Source organism: Siniperca chuatsi, linkage group LG24 (genome assembly GCF_020085105.1).
Source record: "Siniperca chuatsi isolate FFG_IHB_CAS linkage group LG24, ASM2008510v1, whole genome shotgun sequence".
Taxonomy (NCBI): domain Eukaryota; kingdom Metazoa; phylum Chordata; class Actinopteri; order Centrarchiformes; family Sinipercidae; genus Siniperca; species Siniperca chuatsi.
In genome coordinates, this window is record NC_058065.1 from 14,212,593 (window position 1) to 14,235,350 (window position 22,758).

The 22,758-nt window shown below is 41.2% G+C and overlaps 1 protein-coding gene across 1 annotated transcript; it reads left to right on the top strand.

Annotated features, from left to right (window-relative positions):
* Positions 1-1,913: 1,913 nt before the first annotated feature.
* LOC122872270 (heparan-sulfate 6-O-sulfotransferase 3-B-like) lies at positions 1,914-22,142 on the top strand. The gene is made up of 2 exons (XM_044188261.1): positions 1,914-2,875; positions 20,669-22,142. Exons 1-2 carry the CDS (start codon positions 2,334-2,336, stop codon positions 21,426-21,428), a joined length of 1,302 nt encoding a protein of 433 aa, XP_044044196.1. The 5' UTR covers positions 1,914-2,333; the 3' UTR covers positions 21,429-22,142.
* The last annotated feature ends 616 nt before the right edge of the window (positions 22,143-22,758 follow it).

The window sequence follows — 22,758 nt, forward strand, 5'->3', positions numbered from 1 at the left end:
GGATTGAATAGAATACATACCAAAGTGCATGGTTAAATCCCTTGATGGAGGGCATCATAGGCAAAATAACAAAAGCTTCTGATCAGTGCAGGCTTAAAGGAAACCCATTACTGAGGGTTAAAATGCCTCTAGTAGCCAGATAGCGCTGTAAATTCAACTGTGCTGCATCACGTGTTCAAGTCTGTTGGTGTCCTGGGGTAAAGGAAAAACTATGACGAAAGAGTAGGTACACACACACACACACACACACACACACACACACACACACAGGCATTTCTCTCACACAGGATGCCTATTATTGACTTGACATGTTGGAATCTGTCCATGGTGCTGAAATGACTCGCCTGAGGATTTAACTCTTCCCTGTTGGCTGCACGGTAACTTAAATCCCAGAAGTCATATTTTAGAAGTCAGTCTGCGGAGACCTGCTTACAGTAATCTTACAAACATATACCAAGATATCAAGACAATATTTAATAACAGATACACTACTGATTAAAACAGACCTGAGCCCCTTTATGAATATAATAGTCATTATATCAATATTAAAATGATACAATATGGAATAAACATAAACCATTGAGTTTGACGCTTTAAAGTCGCTGTGTAATACCACCGGCGCACATATGAACGATAGGAATTTAAAGGTAATACAAAATAACTAAGCCATACCATTAACATCACTGTTATTAACATCATTTCCGCTTTAAGTTCCTATATATGTTTCCTATATTATTAGTATTCTATCGATTTTCTGCCAGCAGTTGTTCTAGGCCACTCACACCGCCAGTGTGTGTGTGTCTGTGTGTATGTGTGTGTGTGTGATTGGAGATACGGTTGCGTCACTGGCTCGGCAGCCGGGACAGATGACTGGCGCAGATGTAGAGTCAAGTCAGCCAAAACAAAACCGGAAACTTGATTTTTTCTTCTTCAAAATAAAAGCAAGCCTGAGCTCCAGGGGACGATTTTAACTCCAGCTGATTTCATTAATACCTTCCTCCTCTCTGGTTGAATGCCTTGGGGTGATGTACACGTGCTTGCATATACCGAGTAGAATTTAGGGGTGCATTACTCTGGTTGATTAGACACTGGGAGTGGGGACTGGAGAACCACAACAATAACATTTAAGAACAGTTGGTATCATACCACATTCACTTGTTTCATGTTTCAATCTTTAGCCTATGTCTGGAAATCCTATATGTGGCCCTTTGCACTGGCCTGATGGACTATTACAAACAATAGGAAGACTCAACAGTGAGTGATTTTGGCTTGACAGTAGGTCCTGGAGCTGGAGGCCCCATTCTTCAGACTTAAATGACCAACATTTTTGTTGGCGCTGGCGCTTTTCATGCAGGACTGAGAGGTGACAAATGGTCCAAATGAAGAATCTCCAAACTGGAATCATGCTTTCAGTAGTGAGTTAACTTAAGCATTTCAACCAAATTCAGTATTCATGTGACAAGTATGCACACAGTAGTCCCTTAAAATAAATCAACTTGACTCAATGTGACTTGTGATGTCAACATGATTATGTTCACAAGGTGCGATAAAGACATATTTGTGATTTACTGCCTTTTCAGATTCCCATTTATATATATTTTTTTACATTTTTTATTTCTTAATTTTGATGATTTTGACATAATATACATGAGACTATCAGTGGTTGCTTTTTTCCCCTGACTGAATGAATTCACGTATGGAGTTTCAAATATAATCTTATTAGACCTTTTCCTAATTTATTTATCCCATTTTAAGAAGAAGAAATACTTTAATTAATCCCACTGGGGGAAATTCATTTTTATTTTCACTCCAAGGCAATTAAATGTGGCAAAATGCCCGTAATATTTATTTTGAAAGTCTTGACCGGAAGTCATTGTGTTAATTTGGTCTAGCTTGTCGCTGGAGCTCCTGGCTCAGAGACCGATCAGCAGTTGGCGTTGGCAGGACAGCCGAGCCCGAACGCTCCTCCGGCGGGGATGTGCCGTTTTGCGCTGGCGTCTCGAAAGGTATTATTGCACGCGAGTTATGCCACCATTTTGACATATTTAAGGGGGGAAAAAGAGGGTGGAATGGTGTTTTAGGAAATAACTGAATGTTTAGTGTGAAAGCTTCAAGTTTGAGAAGTGGACCTGTTCTCGTGCAGGACGAGGCCAGTCAAAGCTGTCCTGCGGGAAATGTTCTTACCTGCTAATGGGACTTAAACTCCAGCTTTTAAACTAACGGGAGCACCACGCGCCTGAAGTCAAACTGCAGGATGAGACAAGGGGAGGAGGAAAACGACTCGGACATCACGTTAGCGTTTGTGGAGACGGCGTGAGTTACAGTGTTCCACCATGGAGGAGAAGTTCAATAGACTCATCTTCGTTCCCATTGCGGCGGTGCTCTTCTTAATGATCGGCTACCAGTATGTGTGCCCGACGGACAGCAACACCTGCTACTTCAGAAGTGACGAGAAGGGGCTTTTCCAGCGGTATTCATCAGGGTTCGAGTTAGTTTACACAGAGCCGGAGGCGGACGAGGACCTTCCTTCCAAAATCACATCCAGATTTAACTTCACGGAGCGGGACCTGGACAGGCACGTCGAGTTCAACATCCGAGGAGACGACGTGATGGTGTTCCTCCACATTCAGAAGACCGGCGGGACGACGTTTGGGCGGCACCTGGTCAAGAACATCCAGCTGGAGCAGCCCTGCGACTGCATGCCCGGCCAGAGGAAATGCACCTGTCACCGGCCCGGTAAAGCCGAGTCGTGGCTCTTCTCCCGGTTCTCCACGGGCTGGAGTTGCGGGTTGCACGCGGACTGGACCGAGCTCACGAGCTGCGTGCCTGTGGTGATGAACAAGAGGGACAAGAAGAGCGCCCCAAAGAGCAAGAGGTGAGGTGTGACCTGCAGGACAGGGTGCAGTCAGTGAGCGGGCACCCACTCACCCATTTCTAATCTAATACAGGAATAAAATGTAGAAAGGCTCACTTACTAAATCACTCATTCATTCACTCAGTCTCATTTACTCAGTTTTAAGTCTGCTCACTCACTCACTCACTCATTTTTTTCACCATTTAATCATTTTGTCATTCATTCATTTGCTCAGTGGGTCACTGAAAAAACTGGTTGGAAACGAAGCAAAGTTAACAAGCAAATACAAAACTAATCTGAGCCTTAGTCACAAAAGACTTACAAGTGTTAAGGAAGTTATGAGAGTGCACTAATACAGAATCCTGAGTGTAAGTGAAGTGATTAGTCGATCAATTGATTTGTTAATTGACAGAAAATGAAGTGAGGCCAGTTTTGACAAGGGGTTGTAAGTAATTTATCGAGCAAAAATGTCCAACCATTTGCTGCATCCTTCAGTTTGACATTATAAATTGAATGCCTTTTAGGTTTTGGACAGTTGATTGGACAAAACAAGCCATTTAAAGACCACACACTGGGCATTTTTCACACTTTTCTGACATGTTGTAGGCCAAGCGTTGACTGAATTAGCCGATTATGAAAATAACTGTTAGTTGTAGCCTTATAGTATATGTTTTTTGAGCCTATAAGAGGAGTTTTGTCAGTAGATTGCAGTGAGCTGCAGCTTCCTTTGCCTACCTAGAGGCACTAGGTCAAAGGTAACTGAACAGTGTAGGTTATGGCACCAGTTTCTCCCTGGCTTTCAATTTCCTCCAGGGCTCCTCATACCAATAATGTGTATTCTTACTGGCATGTAATGCAGCATATAGAGCTGCAGCATTAACATGCACACGACATAGTATGTCAGCACCAGCAAGCCATCTCCTCCAGCACATTCAGAAGCAGCCGGCAGACAGAGACCGCATCCTCGTCTGAAGGTCTGTTTCAATTTCCTGTAATTACAGAACCGACAGAGCCAAGCTTAAGGGAGTAAATCACTTAAGAAGGGCAGGGTCCTGTGAGGTGTGCCGCCTGCGTGTTGAAGCCAATTTACCTTGCAGTCGGTTCACAGAGCAAATCTCCATATGTTAAAGAGAGCGTTAAAGGGAGTCGACAGGGACGGGGGGCGCCTTCAAGAATCCTTCCAGTCCTTTAACTGTCCTCTGTGGCAGCCATCAGCCTTAATTTAACGCTTTTTAATAGTTTTGAAGAGGCGCCTCTGAGCCGTATCAGCACTATGAGTGAATCAACAACACTCCAGTCAACACTTGTCAACTCAATATAATAGTCGGTGAAAAATCAGCACTCATTAACATTGGCACTTTGCTGTGTAGAAGGATGATAGCAGACCTGAGTTGGCTTCATGTTCAAAGATGGGACCAAATCTGTTCTATTTCCCCGCTATTAAGTGTCCATTTTTTTATTAGTTATTTTGACAAGGGAAGTGTTGATTGGAGGATCATGTTTCCACTCACAGAGCTAATAAGTGGTGGATTAACTCTTGTGGGCGTTGATTTACCAAAAGATTTTTCCGTGGTTTTTCACAGCACCAGACAATATCCGATATAATATGATACTGCTCCGAGTGATCTTGAGAAGTACTCTCTGACAATGTGATACTTCATTGATCCACAGGCAGGTCAGAGGTCATCGCAGCTCCTGAGCAGCTTTTAGGGATTCAGCGTCTTGCTCAAGGATCAGTTTGTATCTGCTGTGTTTAAACGCACTGACTCTGACGTTGCAATGCACACATTATGATGCATAATGTCTTTAATTCCTTGGTTATTACGGCTTCTATAAGTGAAGTCTTGTGCGCACAGTTGTCACATATGACCAGATGCAGGGTGTATCTATCTATCTATCTATCTATATATATATATATATATATATATATATATATATATATATATATATATATATATATATAGAGCAAGGTATCAAATTTGAGCCAAATGCACCATGAGTCATAACTCATTCTATACCCGTGAATTTGTTGGACGAGCAATGAGTCATAACTCATTCAACAGCCACAAATCTGTCACATGAAGTTCTCAATTCCCCAGAATGCTTGATTTTCTGTCCATCGGGGAGCCGTGACGCTGCACTGATCGGCCTGGAAACAGACGAACAATTAAGTGGAGCCCTCCTGTCATTTTACATTAAAACTGCTGAATAAAGACTACACAGAGCTTGTTCTGCACTCGATGACGTGTTGCCACGAGGTTTTCATGTGGCGGTTTTATCAGCCCTGAAAGGCCCTTGTCCTGTCACTTCGGGCGATGTAGCCCCTCCATGATGGACTCTGACGCACACGACGATGGCAGCAGAGGGAATGGAACTGATTTCGTGCATGCGTGGATCAGAGCATGTGTTTGTATGTGTGCTAAGGCATGTTACTGCTCAGCTTAATACAGTATTTAATGCTACTCTGTTCTATTCTGGAAGATCACTCTGCTTTGATAGATTTGTTTGTATTTCAGCCTTGATCCCTCTGTTTTTAAGAGAAGTTAAGAGAGGTTAAAGAGTATTATAGTTGTTTTTCAAAATATATATATAATATAGATAATCCCCATCGCTTTCTACTGTACTTGGGATCGGAGGTTCACATAATATCATTGAGAGTATTTCATAAGGCTGAACAATTTCATGTATTTTATGAAGCACTCAAACATTGTTTCCTAGTCTGATTGCAAAAGACAATCCAACTCAGTAATAGCATGTTGATATTGGAGGATGACTCGTCTTATACAAGTCACATATAGCAATGGGAATGCAGACAGTGAGGGATCAGATAGATGACGCCCACACTTATCTTAAGACTACATCCTGCAGGGTGTGATGCAGTTTGCAGAAAGAGTCTTATCTCAGCCCTCAGACCATACACTGTTTGTTTTTAACTCTTGATAGATAGCTATAACATATGGCATTCCTACAAACCCTTCCCAAGAGTACATTTACTCAAACACTGAACTTCAGTACAAGTTTGAGTATTTCCGTTTTCTGGGGGAAATATCTGCACTACACTTATCTGACATTTACCCGACAGCTATAGTTACTTTTCAGATTAAGCTTAATGCATTGTTTAAGATTAAGCCAGTGGTTCCCAATGTAACGCAGCAAGATAAACAGCTGGTGGCGCTAATTCTCCAGTCGGGTGCCATTAAACCATTGCAGAACAAGAAGGCGTAAATAAAAGAGCTAAGTCTTCTTTCCAACCCCATTAATCATCTCATGACCCGTCAGATTTATCCTCTGGACCTTCTGGAGGGGACCCGACCCCTAGGTTGGGAACCACTGGATTAAACTACCGAACTGTATATAAAGTAACTCCACCTCAACCAGCAACAGCACTAAAACATTAATGCATTAGTATTAACAATCTAATAAAATAATATATAATAATATGTCAGCCACAGTGGCCATTTTTCTGCAGAACCAGGTGAAGCCCCCACCTCACTGTCGCTGGCTGCCTCTGCTGCTGGGGGTTACAAAATGAGGTCAAGTGTGACTAAAAAATCTTCAATGTACACTGAATGTGCAGAGTAATTCAAGACCTTTTCAAAACCTACATCTCAGTTGTGTCACAAACGTCTGTCCTCCTTCATGGTCAGTGTATCAGTAACAGATAATGGCTTTTACCTGGATTCACCTGATCACCGTTCTTCATGAAAAGATGAATATTTTGCACATACGGTATATGTGTATGTGGTCCGGTCTGAATACAGAAGCATCTGTCTGTTTTTGAGCACTTCAAAGTCACCTTGAAATCACCTCGCTCCTACACACCCCAGCGGTGTACAAAACGCCAGCAAATACGCAAACTAGAGACTGATATTAAAAACAATGTGGCCATACCTGCAATGTAATAGGTGCAAATGTTTCATATTCTTCATGATATTTTTAGTATACGGTATTTTGCCTGTGATTGTGGGTTGTTGACATAGGAAAGGTTTATTCAAGGTAGATGCATGCATAATAAAAACAATAAAATGAGAGAAAGATCACTAATTAGCTCCTTGGTTACCAGATGAGTTGGCATAGCAACCAGTTCCAGTTTGGTGAAAGCTCAGTTAGCGATGCTTTATGGGAATTAGTGGCATGGCTTTAACACATTTATGTCAAATCAGGGCAATTGATTAAATTTAGCTCTTGTTTAGAGGAGACTCCAGCAAACTGGCGGTAATGAATTTGATCACAACACAGCACATTTATAAGGAGAACCATACTGAGATTTGTAATTCACCTCCTGTAGGGTTTTTCCCTTTGTTTACTCCTTTATTCCTTCCTTTATCCATTCACTCCTAACTTAACATAAGCAGCATATGCTGCATGAACCTGCATCTATCCCTCCGCCCTCCTTATGTCTGGCAATTTCCCTCCTAATACGCAAACTTCAGTGAGTAATACGAGGTCGGTTCAAGCAGTTTTTGATAGGCACACCATTGGTCAGAGGCTCCTGCAGGGCTTTGCTCGCAGCATGGGGCTACAGCATTCACATTGCAGCGGGCTACAAAATTGCTGTAAGGTCCAGACGTCAAACCTGCTTCAGTTGCCGGGCTGCCCTGTTCGTCCTCGGCAGCCGGCCTCACGCTGAGCAGTCAGAGAGTGTAACCTTATTACTGACCTCATTATTTCAGATTAGAGTAAAGAATGCAGGCTGGCCAAAACACAGATCAGCCTGAGTCTGATTAGCTCAGTTCATTCTGGACGCAGTTAAGGTGGTTTTAGCTATTAATTTGGCAACAGCACCCCTGTTATGATGATGATAATGACACTCAAGGCATTAAAATATGGAAAAAATTATGCAGTGAGTTGACAAGGGTTAAACAGGGGTGAAATTATGGTGAAAATGGTGAAAAAGACTATTTTATCAAAATGCAGTTTTCAAGATGTGTGATTTTCTGTTTCCTCTTGCTAAACCATGTTTCACTGAAATACTTATGGGGGGAAAACATCTGGTTGCAAGTTTTTGACACTAATCTCCCCTTGCAGTTACAGTGAGACAGTTAAATCCTCAACCAAAGAAAGCCATATGCAGAGATTTCATGTATACTATTGAGAAAATATCTTCAGTTTGAAGCAGAGAGTGTTTCTGAAATGCTTTAGGCATTATACTGCCCTTTTACTGTCAACGTTGCTTTTGACTGTAATGTCAGTCTCTAAGCTTACACATCAAGTTATTTCAAGCTGCTGACAACCACACGTTGTTGTAAAAACTCAAAGTGACAAGAAAAAAAAACCCATGACCTTCAGTAGCCATAAATCATACAAACTGCTCCCAGCGGATCTGTGATTCCTTAAAGTGAGACTGTAACTTTTGAGGGAAGAATTTCAATTCAATTCAGTTTTATTTATATAGCGCCAATTCATAACAGAAGTTATCTCATTGCGCTTTTCCTATAGAGCAGGTCTAGACCGTACTCTTTATAATATTAATTAAGCATTTAACATTATCCCATAACTGTCCAAAAAGTTACATAGTCTCACTTTAAGGCAACTAAAACATGGCCAAAGTTCTATAATTGGTGTTGGATTCTGTACATTTCCCGTTCACTGCTGTTTAGGAGACAGTTTGCATTTCACAGAATCTCTGATTCGTCACTCCCTGTGGGTGGAAATGTATATGTACAGTACCTGAGTTTTATTTTTGGCAAAGGGTAAATGTACGGGTCTTTTGGGAGATCTTATGCTGCAGTCTGATGTTGTGATGTAGGCTGATAAAGCATAAAAATCTCTAGGTAGCTTTTAGTTGTTGTCAGTGCTTCCTATCTTTACACGACACTGGCTTGCCTCTGTGGAGGAGGCCAAGGCAATGACATCTAATGTTTGCTAATGAGGTGTAGACGTTAGGTGTGCTTATTCCGAGGTGTGTATCACTGTATGTCTCTTCACACTCAGGACACAACATATCCTCACCAGCATGTCGATGACGTCTTGTTGAATTGAAAGATATCACCTTTTGCATGACTTGGCATATAGAAATTTATGCCACAAACTGCTGTGGCAATATCATGAGAAATGTGACCGTGATCACATGCTTTACAGCAGAATAATGATAATATTAGCAATTAGGCCCAACTGAGAGCTGAATGACCTCTGAACTCCCTGTGGAGGGAGGCAAGCAAGCGGGGAATTTGTGGTTTATGAAATATTGACGTTGATACCAAAGTGACTCTAACCCATGGGTTATATTGACCCCATAAAATTAATTTTATTTTTGGATATACAGTTTTAGTCTATTAGAATCTAAACATAAAGCAAATGTATACCTTTAAACTGATAGCTTGACATTTTGGGATATACGCCCATTCCCTTTCTTGCCGAGAGTTAGGTGAGAAGATCGATGCCACTCTGTATGCTAAATATGAAGCTGGAGCCAGCAGCCGGTTAGCTTACAATAAAGACTGGAAGCAGGGGGAAACAGCTAGCGTGGCTCTGTCCAGAGGTAAAAAAAATGACTAAATGTTACCTTGTTTGTTTAATCTGTACACAAACAGAAATGTAAAAACAACAAGTTGTGGTTTTATAGGGAGTGAAATTTTTTCTTGGCAGGGCACAGTGACTTCCTGGAGTCTAAGCTAAGCTAATCACCTGCTAGCTCTAGCCAGCTAGCGGACAGATATGACAGTGCTATCGATCTTCTCATCTAACTCTCAGCAAAAAAGTAAATAAGCCTGTTTCCCTGTTGAACTATTCCTTAGTCCAGTTTTTTTTCATTTGGAGCCTTACTATCATAGTTTTTACTATCATGACATTTTTTTTGCTTTTGAACTGACTTCACTTTATCATTATACTTTCTACAGTTATGAACTGCTTCCTAACTCCAGAAAGTAATTAAACACATTCTGTCACAATAATTAGCACACTGCACTGCGTTTACACATATCTTCCTCTAGATTAGATTCTACTTTATTGTCATTACACATGTACAAGTACAAGGCAACGAAATGCAGTTTAGGTCTAACCAGAAGTGCAATAAGCAAGTGCAGGATATAAAGTGTTAAATATTTTACAAGTGGTACTATGGACATTATATACAGATGGCATTACTATAAGCAGAATTATACTGATGGATATGTACAATAATGAATTGGACTGGGCAGAACAGTAGTGCAATGAATATAAAGTAGTGCAATCTATGGAAATAGTTAAAAGTGCAGTAGGTGAGTTATTGCAGTATTCAGTACATAGTACTGGAGTGCAAATGATGCAGAATATGTATAAATAAAACAAACAGCCATCCCGTTAATGTGGATGGGGTCATGTGTGCCTCCTCTCTCCTTTCTGAAGTCCACGATGAGCTCCTTTGTCTTGGAGGTGTTAAGGAGCAAGTTATTGTCTGTGCACCATGTGGCCAGGTGCTGGACCTCCTCCCTGTAGGCAGTCTCATCGTTGTTGCTGATGAGACCAATCACTGTAGTATCGTCTGCAAACTTGATGATGGCGTTAGATCCATGCGCAGGCCTGCAGTCGAGTGTGAAGAGGGAGTAGAGGAAGGGGCTCAGCACACAGCCCTGTGGTACGCCAGTGTTGAGTGTGATGGTGGTGGAGCAGCTGTGGTCTGACCTCACAAGCTGAGGTCTGTTTGTCAGGAAGTCCATAATCCAATTGCAAATGGAGGCATTAATGCCCAGGTTTCCAAGTTTGGTGATTAACTTGAGTGTTGAATGCAGAGGTGAAGTCAACAAACAGCATTCGTGCATAAGTGTTCTTATTGTCCAAGTGTGTGAGTACAGAGTGCAGTGCCATGGAGACTGCATTGCTGCGGTAGGCAAACTGGTATGTGTTCAGTGTGGATGGGAGGAAGTCCTTTAGGTGTGCCAGGACCAGCCGCCATTTGTTACTACATTTTTAGCACTGGACATACTTTATGTCTGCATCTTGGTGGTGTTCTGCTGTTTTCATGTCATATCTGAAGGTACAACAGATCATTGATGTGTATTAGCCATTGAAAGAACAAAATTAAAAATCTGCATTTAAACTTTAAACTTAAACCATAAAGAAATTACAGCAGATGCATGTCTATGCAGTCTATTGAGTGTGAATATGATAACTGATAATGATTTTTAATACCTTGTTCTGCCAGCACTGGTGGATTTTGAAGTTATGGTCACTGCTTTTGTTTGCACACCTTTACAGTTGGTGAGGTCTTGTGGGAAAATTCCCAAATATCCCGCTAGTAATTACCACAGGGTTTCTATGTGAACATATTTTGTATTTGGCAGTATACAACCAACACTTTATGTCAGAAATATACGTCTGAAAACATTTAGTTAACACATAATTCCCTACTTGCCAATGGACTCATTTTTGTTAAAATACCTAGTATCACAATTGCAAGTTTTAGCCACCAGCTAATTGAGCATTGTGTAAAAGGCATATGGATGGCCACTTCCATCACTTGAAAATAAAAAAATCCACCACCAAGTACATTTTCTCATAAATATGACTTTAGATTTTAATATTAATTTCTTTACCTTGATCGTATATTCCACTATACAGCCATTTCTTTAAATCAGTTTTTCAAAAAAGCTTCTAATATTATTAATATTGGATTCGAACTTGGATGTGTCTGGTTATCATCAGCCCAGGCCTTTGTTCCTATTTTTTGTCATTTTGGCGATTGATTGCCTTCAAAATATCCTCTTACTTCACTCATAGTTCCTGCAATTATGACTTAGTGTCTCAAAATTATGAGAAACATTCTCAAAATTACGAGTTAGCATCTCATAATTGTGGGAAGCATTCTTCGTAATTATTATATATTATCTTATAATTTGTGAAAGTTTGAGAAGGTTAAGATAAGAGTAAGAGAGTATCTCTTAAATATCCGATAATTAATGCATTTTATAATGAAAGTGGTGGTAATAGACTTCAACAGGGACGGGTTCCGTTGTAGTGTGTGTTGAAAGAACATGTTTTTAATCACCATTTAGAGATGCGCTGCTGGCGGAGTGGAGCTACATAAAGTTCTAAAGTGAAGTGAGGATATTTTGAAAGCATGCAGGGGTTTCTGTTAAATCAAACCCCTCAGTGCACTCCCTTCATGACAGTGAGCAGTGTCTTGTATTCTTGTGAGAAATGTGAGATATTCAGAGGATCTTGGTAATCTCCACACTCCTTAGGGGATTAGGGGCAGTCGAAGACAGGTTTTATTATACGGGGGGGGATGTTAAATCCAGAAGTCCAGATTTATTCAGACACCTGTCGACGATTTTGTGCTGTATCTCTCTTGTTTTCTAGACTTAGTCTAGTGTGTGATCTAGCATACTGTACCTTCAATTTTAATATTTTTGTAATTTTACAGAGTAATAATTCTAGGAGCTGTGAATCACTCACGGTTTTCAAAGACTCAATGTCGAAATGCTGCAACAAAACATAAAGCACAGTGTTGAAAGCAGCCTTCAATATTGCTAAAAAGTGGATTGCCTTTCAGAAATTCCTCTGTAGTGTGTGTGGGTAGATGTGACCTTTGCAGAGTACAGTCTCCCATGTATCCTTTCCATATCTACATGGACCTAGAGGACTGGCTGACACCTCACAAAGCTGCAAAGATTAAGATGTCAAGCAAAGGTTAAGGCTAAGATGCTAAGATGCTAAAGCTGCTAAAGCTGCTAAAGCTGCACACGTCAGGCTGTTGTGTGTGTGGATGTCCTCAACACTATGCTTGTTGTGGGTGTGTTTAAAAACCAAATGAACTCTGGGAACTCTGGGATAATGTAGATACCTGAAATGCAGCCAAATTTGAACAAATACAGATGCATGACTCTGTCCCCAGAGGATTTTCAATGCAAAGATGATTTTGTATTGAACCCTGAAATACTCTGCATAATTTAATTTGTTTAAGTGTATGTTGGCTGCAGCTCCTCACATAGCCCATCACCTAGTTTTCAGCAAAACCACATCTTCACACCCTCCCTTGCCTGGACACCTCATCTTTCTGGAAGCGTTCTCGGTTCCCTCGTCTGCACACCAGCATCCCTGGGGCTTTTCCTTTATCGCCCAAAATAGCATCTCATATCTGCGACCAATGAAGATCACAGTGCAGCACCAGTCTCCTTACTCTTCATTTCTCTCCTCACACTCTCCTTCTCAATCTGTGCCTCTGTCTGATTTATCACATAATGTTACCTGCCGATATTCCCTACAGCTGGGTTATGTTGTAAAGGTGAAAGTGCACCACTGACAGATCATTTAGGGCTGAAGGAGAGTGTTGTTTGTTGTTTTTTGTGTGTATGTGTGCTTGCTTGTTGGATAGTGATCCCGCTGTGCGCAGATGGGGACGGGGATCATTTTGCCTGCAATGTGCAGACAAAGATTAAATTAGTACAAGAGAGAGAATCAGATGAGTGAAAATGGATCCCACTTGACCTCTTGGTCTGGAGACTGATGTGATGAGACTTCCCCGGTCTCTGAGCAGCTTCATCATCTCACCTTGATAACATCTCCTCTGACATTCAGAATGTGACATCACCATTACCTTTTTCCAACTGAGCCCCGTCCACACAGACAAAAAACACAAATACAGAAATCTCAAACTTTGGCAGGAAATGATGTCATCATGTAGTGGCCCATCACTCGTAATAAGCTCATTGAGTAAACAGTTTTTCAGAACCTTTAACCTTTAAGGGTTAAAGGTTGTGTCACGAACCTTCTTGAAACAAGTTTCAGATCTCAAAAGCTGGCAGAATATGGCTGGATGCTCTAATAGTGAAAGAGTCATAAAGATTGATTCAGTAAAATCCTCAAATTGACATAAATATAACTCTTCTTTTTTAAAGCGTTAAAAACGACATTAACTGTAAACACAACATTATTTCCTTATAAAGTTGATATGGCTAACGTATTAGCAACAGGATTTGTATTAGAAACAAGTGACATCTCATATATACATAATTTCAAAATTTTTATGAAATACATTTTTTTAAATTACATCTAAGATATTTTTATCTTAAATGTAGTTAATGTACTTAAATTAGTTCTTTAGGCTGCTCTTGTTCCCTTAAGAGATGGGATTCATTCTCTTCTGTTTGATGTGAGATATGTGTGTGACTCACACCTAGGCCTGTCACGATAACTACTTTTGCTGGACAATATATTGCAATAATTGCGATAAACAATATTACTGTAATTTTAAGGGCATTTGCATCTTATTCCATCGCTTTCATTTGCATAAAGCATAGGGGTTGTGTTGGTTGCAGCAAAGGAAAGAAAAATCTTTAGCCAAATAATCAGAAACTCACTACAGGGACATTGAGTCTGGTTCTGTCCAAGGTTTCTGCCTCTTAAAGGAAGTTTTTCCTTGCCACTGTCGCCAAATGCTTGCTCATGGTGGGATTTGTTGGGTCTCTGTAATTAATATTATAAAGAGTACGATCTAGACCTGCTCTATAGGAAAAGTGCAATGAGATAACTTCTGTTATGAATTGGCGCTATATAAATAAAATTGAATTGAATAGAAGATCAAACGAACTATTTAAATATTTAGAAGCTAAAGGCCTTTTCAGACCAAACATGAATAACTGGTGCGAATAAATTGCACGTTGATTAAAAAATTCGAGCCCATCTATCTCTATGAGCCTATCCACACCGAAACTTTGTATTTTGCTGTGCGCTTTGGTTTTTTCCACAGCTGTTTCAATTTCAGCCAATTTCGGATGCCAATAAAAACAAGGCAACCAAAAAATCATGACTTTTGCTCACACGATCAAAGAGTGAACAGGCAGCCAAAAAAGCAGAGGAAGCATATGAGCTCAGTGGCTTTCCTTGAGATATCCACCGAGCCCCGGAGGTTGACTGTTATAAGCTGACCATTAAGCCTTGTATTAAATGCAGCATTTATGCTTGTTACAATAACATTGTATATATTGTAACTTTTCTACACAGTATTGGACACTTGGCATAACAAGCCAGTCTCCAGTGTGTAGAGTTTATTATAGTGAAAATGTTTTTTTTACATACCACTACAATTCAGAACCTTTTGAGCCAAAAGGTACATTAGAAACTTGTCGTCGCTACTGCTGCTTGAAGAGTCCATGACAATGATGAATCGATGACTGTGTGCCGGTGCATTTTCGGTGGAATGCACGGAACGCAAATATTCGTGTCAGACTTGGTGTGAAAGGTTTGAAAGCGAAAAATCGTCAACGGATATTCCACATTTTTGTTTCGTTTTTTCCTTTCATCCCGGTGTGAAAAGGCCATTAAGTCTTAGGCAATGCGCCCAAAGTCTTAAAACGGTAGGGAAAACCCTGCTGTTTATTCTGGCGTCATGTTGACTAAAACGTTGGTGACATCGTACAATAAGTCAATAACGTAATTATCACGACAGGCCTACTCACACCCCAAAGCTTTTAGCCAAGCTGTCATCACAACTGAGGGGCATTTAAAACTCTTTTTTAAGGATTTAAAATTGAACAGTTAAAACGACAGCATGTGACTAGAAATGGAGATAACGGAAGTTGTTTTTTTTCCTGTCAGATAGTAATTCCCTCTTGGAGGCAAGGGTTAAAGGATCCCTTATGGGCACAGAAACACCTTTAAAATGGATTTGCTCCAACTGTGCGAGTTATCAACACCCTGACTTCAGTGGGAAATTGATGTGCAGTCCTGTGCTTGTTTTCAAATTCGCTTTTTCTCCCAACTTGGCTTATAAAAATGGCTTCGAAAGTGATATTTCATTGACGGCACTCATCGGAACATTGTGTGCTGGAGCAGTGAAACCATTCTTCAGAAATGCCTCAACTAAAAGCAACATGATGTATTTTCAATTTTAAAAAGATGAAATAAATAAGATTGTTGTCGATCCAGATACTTTCTGCATGGGATGCTTCTTCAGCGGCATAAATAGTTTCCATCAAGGCTTTTATCATGAGACTGACTGTGTCCTTGATGGTAGTGAGTGAATTAACAAGGCAGATATCGATCTTTTGCTGGGAGTTTCCTCTGCAGCTTTTTGATGGTGATTTAGAGAGTGAGAGAGAGACAATCAGGAAGAGAGACGGAGAGAGGGCGATCAATAGTGTTTGCAGGTCTGCTGTGTGGAGAAAGGTGACAGGCAGCATGAAGGGCATGAACGAGGCGTCAGATTGATTGGTAGCAAAATGCGACAAGCTGATTTAACTTTACCTTTAGGAACAACCATGCATGATCACGCACACGCACTGTTGTGTTGTGATTGTGCTATTACATGACAGAGTAGATTCAGTGTCTTGTATATTCACCCAAATCCCTCTGAGGACATTAGATTTGGGCTCAATCAATCAGGTATCCGAGGACACAGAAAATGTTCCTACTTTGTCCTGTTTAGGCCTGAAAGACTTGAAAGCCATTTAGCACATTAGCAAAGAGCTTAGGCACTGGCATGGAATACACCAGGGTTGAATGACAGATGATGTTTGAGAGAGATGGATGGTAAAATGAGTTGTTTTAGCTCAGGAAAGCCTCATCAACCGACAAACATCTATCGGCAAAAGGCAAAGATGGTTTCAGGTCTCTGTTTCTTCTTTCGATATGCAGGGATTTCACATGAACACTGGAGAATTTAGAAACACCAGAACATTTAAAGCTGCTATAATCAATATTTTTATATTAACAGGAGATCAAATGACTACGTGTAATTTGAAGGGGCTCGCTTTTGGTTACAAACCCACAGAGAATTATCACCTGACTATCACCTGCAATTCCTCGCAGTTACGGAGAGTTTTAGTGTCTTTCAGCATCTTTTAGCTAATTGTTTTTACAGGTTTTAAAACAGCAGAAAAAGTTAGCCGCTAACTAGTGAACATTGTAGAGCAAAACAGAGCTAAGAGTGAATATTGGAATTACATTTATCAGGTGGCTATAAATGCTAATGTTGCTTCATGACCACTGGATGTGTAAATAGGTAACATTTTGCAAACATGTTAGCCATATCAACTGTAAAAGGTGATAATATGTCAGTGTTTCTGGCTTGTTGCCACAGGTTGAAGAAGCTAAGAGTGAAATGTTTCTACTGAAAGCCATTTTAGACATTTTGGATCAGAATGTACCTGCAGAGCACCTCCTGCTGGTGATGCCACGATTGTTTTCTTTTTCTTTAAAGATTATTTTTTTCTGGCCTTTTGCCTTTTATTAACCTATTAGACAGGGACAGCTGAAGAGAGACAGGCAAGGGGGGAGAGAGAGAGGGGATGAGATGCAACAAAGGGACCGGGCTGGGATCAAACCTGGGCTGCTGCAGTAAGGACTCAGCCTTAGTATACGATGCACACGCTCTACCAGGTGAGCTACCGGTAGAGCTACCTTAATAAATGCTATAAAATGGTCCATCAAAGTGACACTTTCTGTTTCCTGGATGAGAAAACCTCAGCCATTCTTCTAATGAGTAATTATTCTTGACCTTCATAATCTGACCCTGCCTCTGTCCCTGACACAAGTAAGAGGATAGCTTTGACATTTACTGCTCTTTGTCAATAGGTCACGATGAAAGCACAGACGCAGAAAGGCGGGGTTGCATGGACATTTATTGATCTGGCTGTCTCGCGGTTAGCTGTACAGATAGATGATAGGCACAAGAGGAGGAAAAAACTGAGCTCTTTTCCAGGAAGTACAACAAAGGCCGCTTTGTGAGGTGGTCATGTGTGTCCATCCATCTAGTGCTGTCCGTTCAACCCCGCGAAGATGGCAGGGTAATTCACTTAGCTTCCACTGTGGATGGCCATTATCTCTGGGTGGTGTGCCTGTCTGCGGCTGTGTTCTGCTATGATATCATCATAGCACTCACTTAAGTATATATCACAGCTGATTGATATCTGCCGTCTGGCAATAATAGTTAAATTGTGGACCTTTTAAGGCTGTTTGTCTGTGCACTCTTTGCTCAGTAACACAACTTCTCTCAATTAATCAGATTTCTCAGTTTAGCAGTGAACTCAAAACAATTACAGCTGTACAGACGCTCTCATCGTAAAAGCTCCAGTTTTTGCATGGTTGCTACCTTTTACATCTAATACGCAGCAGATTTAGAATGAGGGGACTTAATTGATGGCGAGCAATGCATTTTAACAGAATGTATCATGTTTGTGTCACAAAATGGCAAACCTTTCTTAAGCATAGTTGGATATATATCATCCAAGTATAAAATAATTGAATCATTTAGTCCAAAACTGACTCTAAAATTCTTCTTTTTCTATAAAAAAAAACTAAAAAGGTTTGCCAGCAGAATGAGACAAGTTATGTACTGTATCAGTTTATTTGAAGAAATGACTGCAGCCAATGCTTTTGCTGCGAGTGAAGCTTCTCATGACAGCCTTTCCTTTTATTTTTTGAATCTATCCTTTGTAAAAATGTAATCAGGAAAATAAGTTTTTTTCTTTTGGGGAAATTTGCAATGGCTCACTAAAACATGACTCAAATGCACAACTTGTAGATGAAATGGGTAAGGTAAAAGCAAAATTTACTGAGTTTGGCAACAGGCAGTCAATCAGAACAGGTAGTCCAAAGTGGCAAAGGAGGCAAAAAGGAGGTATGGGGTCATTAACAAAGCAGGCAGGAACAGGAAGACAAAAAGGGTGGAACACTATGGCTGGTCGGTGGGTAGGAGGGCGAAGGGTGGCGGGATCTGCAGTTGTTAGTGTTGTTGAGATGTTCATGTTCTATCATTTGTGCGTAGTGGACTGCTAAATGACATCTTTTGTGTCTATCAGAAATAAAGCGTCCAAACAAAAGTGAAACATAAGGTCCCTCCCCTTCCCCGCCCCAATAATTTTAGTACAGCTCCTTACTAACTGGCAGAGTAGCAACAAGGCAAATAAGGTGGAAAAAAGGTTCATAATTAGCTGTCACCGTTACCAGTTTTTCAGTGTTGTAACAAAAGAGGCCTTAATATAACTGGACTTCTAGATTTATTGATAAAAAACAGTAACTCAAATTAAGTATTTCACCAGGTGAAATATGCCAGTGTGGGTCTTAGCACTGCTTTTGTCAACACAAATAGTCCAAACTCGCCCTCTGCTAATCACACAGTGACACACACTCAGGTACTGAATGTGTATATATTCTACACAAGGAAACCAACAAACCATAAGGGATCTTATTTTGGGAGCCCATCCAGCTCATCACAGCGGTCGATGCTGTTATCGGCCAAATTCAGTCCACAGAGACTTACTCACAAGGAGAGAAAATCAAATGGAAAACACTACTGTACACCAGCAAGCTAACAGGTAGTCCAAAAAAGAAACACCAATAAGCCACAAGAGTGTATACAGGGAAAAAGGAATGCATCGTGTATTAAAAACTGACCATTCTTGTAATTGGGTTTGAAAGAGAATTTTGAAGAGCAGCATTGCAGTAAAATGTCCTTGAATCTGAATTCTTTATTTAACTGTTGAATGGAAGCTCCCAGAAGGTGAACTGCAGCCTGTGGAATGAAAGAAATAAAGTGTTTAGCTTTTTATTTGTGCTGTCTATTTGGTTTGTCTCTGACACTGTAAGGTCACAGTGATCTTTGCGCACAAGATGAACACTTTCAATTTCCCTTTTATCTATGTTGTCTTTTTGAAAATGGCTGAAATTCTCCTGGCGCTGACTCCTTCAGTCACCTCGCTGTTATGCTGGTCATCACTGAACTCAATAGATAAGAGCAGAAAGCTGTTTTTGCTAGTTGAAAGGTTTTTCATGCAGCTGGGTTACAGCAATTTTTGAAGCACCGTTCGTGGCAGATCAGAGTTATCCAGAAACTCGAAAGGTGCTGGAGATGAAAAAAAAAACTCGTTACCAGAGGTAGGCAGGAGCAGATTAGTGTGACAAAAACAAAAATAATTTTACATCTGCAGGATATTAAATGCTATAAATGCTTGGTTTGCATTGCTTTCTATGTAATTATTCTCTTACACCCTCAGACGCACTTGATGATGTTTTTCATTTAAACCCTAATCACACTTTCAGGGCTCTCTTTATACTTCCAGTGCTGTGGTAGTTTTTCCTGCTCATATTTCTTTTTTAACTGCAGCAGGATATGAGAAGTGTGATGTATAGTTTTATTCTCCTTCACTGTGTTGACAATGTGGCTCACGGTGTTTTGCCAGACAGGTGTATCTGCACAAACAGGTACTGTCTAAACTTAATACTGTATGCTGATGTAATTCAGTTTAAGAATGATGTGCTAAGAGAATGCTGGGGCTATTTGAAGTCATTTTATCTATGCAAAGGTTAAAAAGTAATAAACAGTGATGAACAAGAGCATGAGAGACTTGACAACTAGTTTCATAGACAAGAGTCCTGACATCATCTTGGTACTAAAGTGAATCACAAAAGGCTAGCTAGCAAATGTGTTACTGCAGAAGAGAGAACTCAGAGGGGCACGCAATCTTAGAAGTTGAAAGGAAAATACTGTTTGTAGGAATAGTTTGTAGGATATTTTGGGAAATATGCGAATTTGCTTTCTTGTCGAGCTTAACATTAAAAAAAGAAGGCTAGCTAGGCTAGCTGTTTCCCCCTGTTACTACGGTGGCTGCGAAGCTCAAAACCCAAAAAAGGCAAACGGCCCTATCTAGAGCAAGTATTTGGTTTGTCCATTCTGGGCTACCGTATGGTAACGAAACCACGATTCTTATTTTCAGGTGATTATACACTAATAAAAACATACCTATGAATATCATATTCCATTTCTGCCAATAGATCCTCCTAAATGTTACACCTGTTAAGAAAGGCAATCGGGACACAGCCCAAGCATGTCCTTGAGCTAACGTGCATGCTAGACACCTCCTCTTATGTAGCCTATCTCTTTATCTGTCTCTGCAGGAATTTCTACTACATCACCATGCTACGCGACCCTGTGTCACGCTACCTCAGTGAGTGGAAGCATGTGCAGCGTGGGGCCACTTGGAAAACCGCCGTACACATGTGTGACGGCCGCCCACCCACTCAGGACGAGCTCCCTGCCTGCTACAGTGGTGAAGACTGGACAGGTGTACCCCTGGCAGACTTCATGAGCTGCCCTTCTAACCTAGCCAACAACCGGCAGGTCCGCATGCTGGCCGACCTCAGCCTGGTGGGCTGCTACAACATGTCCTCTGTTAGCGAGCTGGACCGAGGGCGCGTACTGCTCGCCAGCGCCAAGGCCAACCTGCGCAACATGGCTTTCTATGGCCTGACAGAGTTCCAGCGCAAGACGCAGTACCTCTTTGAGCGGACGTTCGGCCTGCACTTCATCCGGGCCTTCACGCAGATCAACAGCACACGCGCCGCCAGTGTGGGAATCAGCGAGAAGGTGCGGTGGCGCATCGAGGGGCTGAACGCCCTCGACATGGAGCTGTACGAGTATGCCAAGGAGCTGTTCCTGCGGCGCTACCAGTACAACCGCCAGAAGCAGCACCAGGAGGAGCGTCTGAGGAGGTGGCAGGAGAAGCAGCAGAGGCAGCGGCTGCACAGGACCTATCTGGCTGAGCTGTGGAGACTAGGAGGAGGAGGAGGAGGGGAGGAGGAGGAAGCGGAAGAGGTGAAGGTGTTAGGGGAGGTAGGCACTACAGAGGACTACAGCAGCCAGGTGGTGCGGTGGTGAGGAGAACACAGGAACTAAAAGGAACTGATCGCTGTTTGATTCATTGTGCTTTACTCTCCTCCCACCGTCTCCCTCTGCTGTGAATCTGCCAAAACCTCCTGCCATCATTGCTCTTTGTTGGACTGCCAAATGGTGTCTTAATATTTATGATGGATGTATTTGTCATGGCAACATAAACATTTTGTATTTATGTTTTTTTCTTATGGCTATTTTTGGCACCGCAGTTGTGAATTGTATTTATTTATTCATTAGCAAGTGCTTTGAATGTTCTCAAAGCGGTGAAAATGTTTCTTACATATCGCTAATAATTAGTAGAACTGAAAAAATAATGTGCTTCATGAGGAGGGCCAATTTTAGTCTATTTTAAAAATGGTGAATGACTTGAAGGATCCTCTGTGTCATGTTTGTGATCTAGCGCCGTGTTGATACGTGAAATCTTGTAGTTATAGTTTGTGGTGTTTGGCTTCATAAGAATATCAAAGCACAAACTTCAACGCAAAAGTCTGCAGTGTGTTTTTTTCTCTCTGACTGATTAAGCTGCAATATACAGAAACAATCAAGGCAATTTCTTGCAGGAAATGTGTTCAATAAAAATATGCAGCATCCAGTGATATAAATTTGATGGACTCACTCTGGTACGCATGTGTACATGAACGTGTTCTGCCTTGCTCCTTTTTCACAGCATGTTCTCACCATAAAAATCTGAAATCTTCATGCGGTGTGCCAACTTCTTCCACATCCACGCACGTACAGACACACTGACGCACATTGATGAGGCTTTTTTCTCAAGGAGAGAGTAGAGCTGCGGACCTGAAAGACAGGCTGTCAGAGCCGGTTTCAGCGCTCTTACATCACAAAGAGAGAACATTGGTATTTCCACCATTAGCCCATTGATCACAGGCTCTTCGCTACCAAATTGATCATTTAAAGTTCAATTGACCATGACGTTGGCACAGCAGAAAACAGAAGAAACCCAGCGGCTTGCTGAATGCTTTTTCCTCCATAATCTAACAAACATACAGTACTCAGCTCGCCTGATGTTCCATTTGCACTCCAGTAGAAAAACAATCAGTTTCAACACATTTCCACAGACAACAGGCCTTTGAGATGTTAGGTGCAGGAATGATTGCTTTATATTAATATCCTGTGGCTGTAATAAGCACTTCTCGACCACTCCTTGCAGACGTTTTGTTCATGAGAAGGAAAATGAGGATGAGATCAGTCAGGAGGCAGAAAAGGAAATGGCTATGTCCACAGACCAAAATAGCCTTTCCATCCCCAGCTGCAGTCTCTATTCTACTTGCCCAGCATGTATCAGAGAAAGATTAGA

What these genes read in the sequence shown, in the direction of transcription:
- LOC122872270 (XM_044188261.1), top strand. Translation starts at nt 2,334, where the DNA reads ATGGAGGAGAAGTTCAATAGACTCATCTTCGTTCCCATTGCGGCGGTG. An exon ending in AGCGCCCCAAAGAGCAAGAG is followed by an intron (nt 2,876 to 20,668) that starts GTGAGGTGTGAC and finishes CTGTCTCTGCAG; the next exon opens with GAATTTCTACTACATCACCA.